Consider the following 9694-nt stretch of genomic DNA (forward strand, 5'->3'; position numbering starts at 1 on the left):
ATGTGAGACGGGGTTAGAGGCTGGTAACACCAGGGGGGTTCCCCTGGAGTCCCTAGGGATCACTTTCTCTGCCGCTCCTTCCTCTGCCACAGGGGTCTCCTCACGCTCTTTCCCTGCCCCAGCGTGGGAGGCTGAGCCTGCTGGAGCGTGTCCATCTGTCCCAGAGTCTCTTTCAGCATCTGCTCATCCCTGCACAGCTCCTTTAGATGCTGCTATCCCCTGAATCCAGGCAGACTGGGCTGCATTTGCCTGCTGCCAGTGTGAGGGGAAGAAAGAGCAAGAGTTCATTAGGGCTTGACCTGAAATGATGTTTTGGCGCTTCTGCTTCTTCTCACAGCTTTGGCAGCTGAGCAGCATCTCTGTCCCTGCCACCCACTGGCCCTTGGAATGCACACATGAGCCCATGTATCTCTTCTGGTGAACCCAAGTGGCCGCGTCAGTTGGAAAGGGCAGCTGTTGTTTCACTGTTACCTTTCTTGGCTGGTTACAGCCCCTCCTGCCTGTACTACAGCCTGTGCTTGAAGACACAAAACTGCCATGATGCCTTGAGGAAAGGCATCAAAAGCTTGACAAAGGCTGAAGGGAACACTCTGATTACCCTTTTTCCCAAGAGATTTCTTTAGCTGAAGTTGCTAACCAGGACCAGACTTGACACCGCGGCATGGGCTTGTGGTTGTTTTATTTCTCGGGTCCTCAGTCCTGCGTGGGACTCGGTAACCGGGTGCTGCAGAGGCTCCGGCAAGGCATCAAAGACGCCTGCCCCGCACCCAAGGGTGGCGCAAGATCTCCTCCAGCGCTGGCCTGTCCGCGGGGTGCTTGGACAAACACCAGCGGATCAGATGTTGGCACTCTGGGGAGAGAAGCCAGAAAGCACCGGTCACTTGCAGAAGGCTCCTGCCCACCTGCTCCCGGCACCCGCAGGGCCCGGGCCGTGCTGCGTGTGCTCAGAGCTGTGCCGGCCTCCCGGCTGACTCTGCCCTTTGCGGGACAGTGGCACGGCAGGACACGGGCCACCTCCTTCAGCCAAGCGGGCCACACCGACCACGTCGTCACGGGCTGCCTCCTGCGGCCAGCCCTTGAGGGCAGATCGGCTTCCCACGCAGCCACATGAGGGCCACGCTGGGCTGCATGGTGCCATCTGCCAAAGCCTGCCTTCTTGAGGCCAGACACCAACCTGGAGAGACCTGCTGCCAGAAGAAGAGCTGCCCCGACACGATGTCACGGTCCTCCAGGAAGGGCATGTTCCCGCAGACCATGACGTACAGCAGCATGCCCAGGGACCAGATGGTTGCTGAATGGCCATGGTAGCAGCCAAGGCAGATCCACTCGGGTGGGCTGTACATGTGTGCTCCTAGGGGACACAGGCGGCGCTGTCCAGGCGCAGGCTGCTGGCTTCCAGAGCCTGGTGCCAGCCTCCTGGCGGAAGCAGGGGCTGCACCGGTGGCCACAACTTCCCCCCGAGGCCACCCGGCGTCCCCCAGCCAATTGGCCAAAGCCAGGAAACCATTCCGCAAGGCAAACAAGGCCAGCGGAGCAGCCCAAGCCCTTGCGGGCCTGCCAAGCCAAGCGGCCAGGCCCTGGCTTTTGCAGCCCCCCTCTGTGGGCAGGGCCGGCAGCCGGCTCCTGGGGCACAGCATCTGGCCCGTGCCAAAGGGCAGCCGGCAGCCGGCTGAATGCCGCACCCCGCAGCCCAGGAGGGAATGGGGCCGTGCAGTGCCTGGCACTGGGAGCAGGGCCCGGCCTGTGGGCTCACCGGCAAATCGCGTGAAGGCCTGCTCCTGGAGGAAGGTGCCGCAACCGAAGTCGATGAGCTTCAGGTCGCCGCTCTCTGGGTCCACGAGGAGGTTCTCCGGCTTGATGTCCCGGTGCAGGACGCCGCAGGCGGTGCAGTGCTGCACAGCCTCCAGCACCTGGCAGAAAAGCCAGCGCGCCATCTCCTCGCACAGGAACCCCTGCTCCAGCAGGAAGGCCAGGAGATCCTGCGATGGCTCCGGACGCTCCATCACCAGCAAGAAGCTGTCAGGCAGCTCAAACCAGTCGAGGAGCCGGATGATGTTGTGGCAGCCAGAGCCCACCTTCTCCATGAGCACGATCTCCATGGGAACACGGGTGCCGTCGGGCTGTGAGGAGGAGACAGTGCCTCCAGCAGGCCTGATGCTGCCCTGTGGCTCCGCTGCCCCGTGCCTGGGATGCCCCAGTGCTCCCTTGGGCAGCCTCCCTGGTGCTTGGGCTTCCTCCCGCCCAGGGGATGCTTGGGGGGTGCCCCCCTGCGCGGCCCCACCACCGGTGTTCGGCATCCCCGGGCCCGCCATGCTCCGGCTCGCACGCTGAGCCCACACCCGCTCCCCCCGCCCTGCGCCGCCTCCCGCCCTCGGGGCCCGGCCTTATCCCTGCCCGCTGCACCCCGCTCTGTCGCGGTGGCCCCGCTCTGTCGCGGTGGCCCCGCTCACTCACCAGCTCGTACCACTGCAGGACGCTCTCCCGGGCCACGCGTTTGATGGCCACCTGCAAGCCCACAAGAGACGGGGCTGAGCTCAAGCCCTGCCCCGCCCCGCCCCTGGCCCTCCTCCCGCGCCCCGCCGTCCCGGCCACTTACCGGGCTCCCGTCCGAGAGGCGGATGCCCGAGAAAACGGCGCCGAAGCCACCGCTGCCCAGCTGCGGGCCCAGCTGGTACAGCTCCTGCAGCTTCTTCTTTTGCCCTGCGACCGAGACCGAGCCATCAGCCTTGCGCCCAGGGCCCCCCCGGCCAAGTGCCCGCGAGTGAAGCGGGCCGAGCCACCGCGGGCCACGTTGCTCTGACCTGCTTCCTGCTGCGCGCCGGGCAGCGGCCACCGCCTTGCAGCCGTCGGGCTGGCGAGCGGCAGAGCTGGGGCAGGGGAGCGCGCAGAGGCGGCTGCAGGAGCCGCAGGGCAGCGGGGCAGGGCGGCACCGTCGCTGTCCCCGGCGTCGTGGGCTGGACTCTGCTGTTGAGGACTGCTGGGGCTACAGCCCGAGGACTCGCACAGGGGGGTGTCAGGAGCAGCTGCAAACCAGAGAGGGGTTTTTTGAAGCCGTGGCATCAGAAGCACTGGAAAGAGCCAGAGACTCTGCTGCTCTCAAGGGCCCTGGCCTGGCCTGGGGATGCCCCTCAAGAGCCCCGAGGGAGCCTCAGACAGCTCCTCAGAAGATCTCACCTGCTACCAGAAAGGTCTTCCTGGTAGTTGGTGGCCGTCTCGGAGCAGCTTCCTGGAGATGGAGGAACCTCCTGGGTCTCTTGAGCTGTTCTATTCTATGTGAATGCAGGATCCCATTCCTTTATGTCTCCAAGAGGCAGGATGCACAGCCGAGCTCTTCCACCGACTGCTCGCACACGACTGGGGCCGCGCCAGGCAAGCGCTTGGCTTTTTCCTGGGCACTGTCAGCGCTCATGGAAACAAGCACCCGATAGCGCTGCCCACTTGCAGGAGAAGGAATCACTGCGAGCCCAGCTCGAAAGCAGCCCAAGGGCAGAGGCAACTTGGAAACTTCCCTGCTCTCAACTCAACGGTGTCAGGACAAAAAGATTTCCCTCATCTTCCCCTTGCAAGTGCAGACTCCTCTTTGCACCCACACTCCAAGAGCAAGATGAACTCCTTTGCCCTAACTTGCACTTTCCTTCTAAGCTCTAGGCACCATCCTAAGCCTTCCCTCTCGCAGAGTCAGGATCCAAAGACAACGGCACCAGGGACTGCTCACACAAGAAAGGCACCAGGACAAATGGCTCCCGAGCTTGGCCTTTGCGTTCCCGCTGACAGCTCAACAGCTCTAAGCCAGAGAAGTGCCTGGTGGGAGAAGCCTTTAGAATCACTCCGAGCACCTCATGACAAGGAGCTGCAGCGTGTGGCGATGAATCTCCAGCAGCCTCCTGCCCCAGGGTGTCCCCCGGGAGCAGCCATGCGCCAGGCCATGACTGCCAGCTGCACACCCAAAGGAGCCGGTGTTCCACACCACGGCTGTGCCTGGGACAGAGGCACGAGTGGCCACAGAAGTGGCCATGGCACTGTCCGCACGCTGTCCCTGCTGCTTCTCCCCCAGCCGCTGGTGGGGCACCAACTCCCAGCCACCCACTCCTAAAGCCACGGGCCCACTGGGACACTGCAGGGGCTCGTGGAAGCCAGCGGCCATTGTGACACAGCGGGGCTGCACAGAACCCACGGTGCTTTGTGACCCGTGGCTCCCAGGAGAGCCTTTGTGATGCTGGGGACCTACACGGAACCCTGGCTCTGCTGTGACACCAGCACAGAAGCTCTGGGAGCCCTGGACACCGTGGTTACGCTATGGAAGCTGATGGAACCCTGGCTCCACTGTGACACCACAGAAGCTCGGGGAGCCCTGGAGACCATGGGGATGCTAGGGAAGCTGACGGAAGCCTGGGCACCACAGTGACGCTGTGGAACCTGGTGGGACTGAGGGGCCACAGTGACACTCTGGGGCCTTTTGGAAGCAACGAGACCCTGGTGGGAAGCCACGGGACGATTAATGCTGGCAGGAACCTGCTCCAGGTGGGCTCCTCTCTCCCAGCTTCCACAGGGGCTGCTAGGATGCCACTGCGGCACTGGCTTGTCACGGGCTCACGGCTTCCTTTGGGAATGGCTCTGCTCCAGGATGGCATGCTGCAGAGACTGCAGGTAGATTTTGTGCTCCCTCCTGGCATGCAGGTGGACAAGAAAGCCTGATGCAGCCCCCCCTCAGCCCATGTCCGGCTGTGTCATTGGAGCGGGGGAACTTTGGGAGCAGCCCCAGCCCTGCTCCTGGTCCCGGCTGGGCACGCAGCTGCTGGGACACAGGTGTGTCCTGATGGCCCCCGTGTACTCGTTTTTGAAGGGAAGGACAGAGTGCATCAGTGAGTTTGGTGTGGCTTCCATGCGGCAAGGAGAAGGTGCAGCCCAGAACTGGCTTTCACTTTGAGAACCTTTTGCTATTGCGGGAGCAGCTGGTGGACCTTTTCAACCGAGCTGCAGGAGTGAAAAGTGTGATGGCATGTCTATCTGAGAAGGAAGGTTCAGTGCCGCAGCGTGTTGTGCACAATGTATATGCTGATAAGAGAAGGGGGTGCTTTTGGAACGTGTTCCTTCCTGACACGTCTGTCTGTGCTTCAGGTGCTTGGACTCAGGGATAGCGAAGGTGTGTGAAAGTGACTGGGCTGCGAGAATCCTGTTGCACAGGGAAGAGGGAAGGTCAGCAAATGTTTCCTGTCCTGGCACATGTCTCAGTCTGAACTGCAGCTGGAGATGCTTCACTTCTGCCAAGGACTCTGCCACCTTGAGAGAAGGATGCGCTCTATGGAGTTGAGAAAGAAAGTGCGTATCACTAGCTTGTTTCCTCTAGTTCCTAGACAGCAAAGGGGCTATGAAAGGCAGCACTGGCTTTTTGTTCTAGGAGCTTTTCTTGACAAGCAGCTGCTGGATGTTTGGAAGGGGGTTTGGGATATGCAAAAATGAGAGGGTAAGCTGGTACACTGAGCTTGAGAGCAAAAGCATATCTTCAGGGATTTGGACGCATTTCAGAGGGTGTGAGTTGCATACTGAGCAGCTGATGGCACAGAAAAGGTTCAAAAGAAAGAGGCCGTGCTGGAACTGCCTTTTCTTTTGCAGCCTAGAAACTGCACAGCCAACAGCAAAAACGATTCCTCCTCCCTCCCTGCAACATGCAGGATCACATTCCTTTATGTCTCCAAGAGGCAGGATGCACAGCTGAGCTCTTCCACCGACTGCTCGCACACGACTGGGGCCGCGCCAGCGAAGCGCTTGGCTTTTTCCTGGGCACTGTCAGCGCTCATGGAAACAAGCACCCGATAGCGCTGCCCACTTGCAGGAGAAGGAATCACTGCGAGCCCAGCTCGAAAGCAGCCCAAGGGCAGAGGCAACTTGGAAACTTCCCTGCTCTCAACTCAACGGTGTCAGGACAAAAAGATTTCCCTCATCTTCCCCTTGCAAGTGCAGACTCCTCTTTGCACCCACACTCCAAGAGCAAGATGAACTCCTTTGCCCTAACTTGCACTTTCCTTCTAAGCTCTAGGCACCATCCTAAGCCTTCCCTCTCGCAGAGTCAGGATCCAAAGACAACGGCACCAGGGACTGCTCACACAAGAAAGGCACCAGGACAAAAGGCTCCCGAGCTTGGCCTTTGCATTCCCGCTGACAGCTCAACAGCTCTAAGCCAGAGAAGTGCCTGGTGGGAACAGCCTTTAGAATCACTCCGAGCACCTCATGACAAGGAGCTGCAGCGTGTGGCGATGAATCTCCAGCAGCCTCCTGCCCCAGGGTGTCCCCCGGGAGCAGCCATGCGCCAGGCCGTGACTGCCAGCTGCACACCCAAAGGAGCCGGTGTTCCACACCACGGCTGTGCCTGGGACAGAGACACGAGTGGCCACAGAAGTGGCCATGGCACTGTCCGCACGCTGTCCCTGCTGCTTCTCCCCCAGCCGCTGGTGGGGCACCAACTCCCAGCCACCCACTCCTAAAGCCACGGGCCCACTGGGACACTGCGGGGGCTCGTGGAAGCCAGCGGCCATTGTGACACAGCGGGGCTGCACAGAACCCACGGTGCTTTGTGACCCGTGGCTCCCAGGAGAGCCTTTGTGATGCTGGGCAACTACACGGAACCCTGGCTCCACTGTGACACCAGCACAGAAGCTCTGGGAGCCCGGGACACCGTGGTTACGCTATGGAAGCTGATGGAACCCTGGCTCCACTGTGACACCACAGAAGCTCGGGGAGCCCTGGAGACCATGGGGATGCTAGGGAAGCTGACGGAAGCCTGGGCACCACAGTGACGCTATGGAACCTGGTGGAACCGAGGGGCCACAGTGACACTCTGGGGCCTTTTGGAAGCAACGAGACCCTGGTGGGAAGCCACGGGATGATTAATGCTGGCAGGAACCTGCTCCAGGTGGGCTCCTCTCTCCCAGCTTCCACAGGGGCTGCTAGGATGCCACTGCGGCACTGGCTTGTCACGGGCTCACGGCTTCCTTTGGGAATGGCTCTGCTCCAGGATGGCATGCTGCAGAGACTGCAGGTAGATTTTGTGCTCCCTCCTGGCATGCAGGTGGACAAGAAAGCCTGATGCAGCCCCCCCTCAGCCCATGTCCGGCTGTGTCATTGGAGCGGGGGAACTTTGGGAGCAGCCCCAGCCCTGCTCCTGGTCCCGGCTGGGCACGCAGCTGCTGGGACACAGGTGTGTCCTGATGGCCCCCGTGTACTCGTTTTTGAAGGGAAGGACAGAGTGCATCAGTGAGTTTGGTGTGGCTTCCATGCGGCAAGGAGAAGGTGCAGCCCAGAACTGGCTTTCACTTTGAGAACCTTTTGCTATTGCGGGAGCAGCTGGTGGACCTTTTCAACCGAGCTGCAAGAGTGAAAAGTGTGATGGCATGTCTATCTGAGAAGGAAGGTTCAGTGCCGCAGCGTGTTGTGCACAATGTATATGCTGATAAGAGAAGGGGGTGCTTTTGGAACGTGTTCCTTCCTGACACGTCTGTCTGTGCTTCAGGTGCTTGGACTCAGGGATAGCGAAGGTGTGTGAAAGTGACTGGGCTGCGAGAATCCTGTTGCACAGGGAAGAGGGAAGGTCAGCAAATGTTTCCTGTCCTGGCACATGTCTCAGTCTGAACTGCAGCTGGAGATGCTTCACTTCTGCCAAGGACTCTGCCACCTTGAGAGAAGGATGCGCTCTATGGAGTTGAGAAAGAAAGTGCATATCACTAGCTTGTTTCCTCTAGTTCCTAGACAGCAAAGGGGCTATGAAAGGCAGCACTGGCTTTTTGTTCTAGGAGCTTTTCTTGACAAGCAGCTGCTGGATGTTTGGAAGGGGGTTTGGGATATGCAAAAATGAGAGGGTAAGCTGGTACACTGAGCTTGAGAGCAAAAGCATATCTTCAGGGATTTGGACGCATTTCAGAGGGTGTGAGTTGCATACTGAGCAGCTGATGGCACAGAAAAGGTTCAAAAGAAAGAGGCCCTGCTGGAACTGCCTTTTCTTTTGCAGCCTAGAAACTGCACAGCCAACAGCAAAAATGATTCCTCCTCCCTCCCTGCAACATGCAGGATCCCATTCCTTTATGTCTCCAAGAGGCAGGATGCACAGCCGAGCTCTTCCACCGACTGCTCGCACACGACTGGGGCCGCGCCAGGCAAGCGCTTGGCTTTTTCCTGGGCACTGTCAGCGCTCATGGAAACAAGCACCCGATAGCGCTGCCCACTTGCAGGAGAAGGAATCACTGCGAGCCCAGCTCGAAAGCAGCCCAAGGGCAGAGGCAACTTGGAAACTTCCCTGCTCTCAACTCAACGGTGTCAGGACAAAAAGATTTCCCTCATCTTCCCCTTGCAAGTGCAGACTCCTCTTTGCACCCACACTCCAAGAGCAAGATGAACTCCTTTGCCCTAACTTGCACTTTCCTTCTAAGCTCTAGGCACCATCCTAAGCCTTCCCTCTCGCAGAGTCAGGATCCAAAGGCAACGGCACCAGGGACTGCTCACACAAGAAAGGCACCAGGACAAAAGGCTCCCGAGCTTGGCCTTTGCATTCCCGCTGACAGCTCAACAGCTCTAAGCCAGAGAAGTGCCTGGTGGGAACAGCCTTTAGAATCACTCCGAGCACCTCATGACAAGGCGCTGCAGTGTGTGGGGAATGAATCTCCAGCAGCCTCCTGCCCCAGGGTGTCCCCCGGGAGCAGCCATGCGCCAGGCCATGACTGCCAGCTGCACACCCAAAGGACCCGGAGCCGGTGTTCCACACCACGGCTGTGCCTGGGACAGAGGCACGAGTGGCCACAGAAGTGGCCATGGCACTGTCCGCACGCTGTCCCTGCTGCTTCTCCCCCAGCCGCTGGTGGGGCACCAACTCCCAGCCACCCACTCCTAAAGCCACGGGCCCACTGGGACACTGCGTGGGCTCGTGGAAGCCAGCGAACCAAGACGATCACTGTGACACAATGGAACCACATGGAATCAAGGCTCCACGCTGACTTTGTAGGGCCTTATGGAACACAGGATCCATTGTGACACAGCAAGACCTCGTGGAACCAGGGAGTCCATTGTTCCAAGAGAAAACCTATGGAACCAAGGAGCCATTGTGACACAGTGGGCCACATGGAAGCAATTGTCCATTATGACAATGTGGATCAAAGGTGAGCATGGTGACACTGCGGAACCTCATGGAAGAAAGGAGCCATTGTGACCCAGTGGGTCCTGGTCAAACGAAGGAGAACATTGTGACACAGGTGATGCACATGAAGCCAAGGAGCCATTGTGACCCAGTGGGGCCTCATGGAATCAAGGAGACCATGGTGACACAGGTGATGCACATGAAGCCAAGGAGCCATTGTGACCCAGTGGGGCCTCATGGAATCAAGGAGACCATGGTGACACAGGTGATGCACATGAAGCCAAGGAGCCATTGTGACACAGCGGGGCTTCTTCCCTTCAGCTCTGCAGCTGGCTGTCCCAGCCCACAGCACCATGTGCCAAGTGCTCTCCTCAGGGCTCTGCCTGCACACAGGCCCAGAGAAGTTTTCCTGTTGTAAGGTGTCATAGGTTAGCAAGCATAGTCCCGGAAGGGACGTCCTTGCTAAGGGGTGCTTACAGTTTCCTCTGGGAACTGATAGAACCTATCAGCTGGCCAGTTTGAATATGGACAATTCTCTAAGCCACTTAAAGTTGTGATCACCTCTGTGATCCA

At 59.4% G+C, this 9694-nt stretch overlaps 1 protein-coding gene across 1 annotated transcript; it reads right to left on the minus strand.

The window, feature by feature from the left end:
- Positions 1 to 662: 662 nt before the first annotated feature.
- On the minus strand, positions 663 to 4144 carry LOC116436609 (serine/threonine-protein kinase pim-1-like). Its single transcript, XM_032093831.1, has 7 exons — positions 4030 to 4144; positions 2802 to 3023; positions 2597 to 2700; positions 2455 to 2505; positions 1754 to 2120; positions 1175 to 1351; positions 663 to 850 (listed from the first exon to the last, which is right to left on the minus strand). Exons 1-7 carry the CDS (start codon positions 4142 to 4144, stop codon positions 747 to 749), a joined length of 1140 nt encoding a protein of 379 aa, XP_031949722.1. The 3' UTR covers positions 663 to 746.
- Between the last annotated feature and the right edge of the window lie 5550 nt (positions 4145 to 9694).

Source organism: Corvus moneduloides, chromosome 30 (assembly GCF_009650955.1).
Source record: "Corvus moneduloides isolate bCorMon1 chromosome 30, bCorMon1.pri, whole genome shotgun sequence".
Classification (NCBI taxonomy): Eukaryota; Metazoa; Chordata; class Aves; order Passeriformes; family Corvidae; genus Corvus; species Corvus moneduloides.

Excerpts from the sequence above, each read along its gene's own strand:
- LOC116436609 (XM_032093831.1), bottom strand. The coding sequence starts at position 4,144 with ATGGCCGCTGGCTTCCACGAGCCCCTGCAGTGTCCCAGTGGGCCCGTG. Across the intron at positions 2,701-2,801 it reads CGGCGCGCAGCAGGAAGCAG|GGCAAAAGAAGAAGCTGCAG; the intron begins GTCAGAGCAACG and ends TCTCGGTCGCAG. Across the intron at positions 2,506-2,596 it reads GCCTCTCGGACGGGAGCCCG|GTGGCCATCAAACGCGTGGC; the intron begins GTAAGTGGCCGG and ends GTGGGCTTGCAG.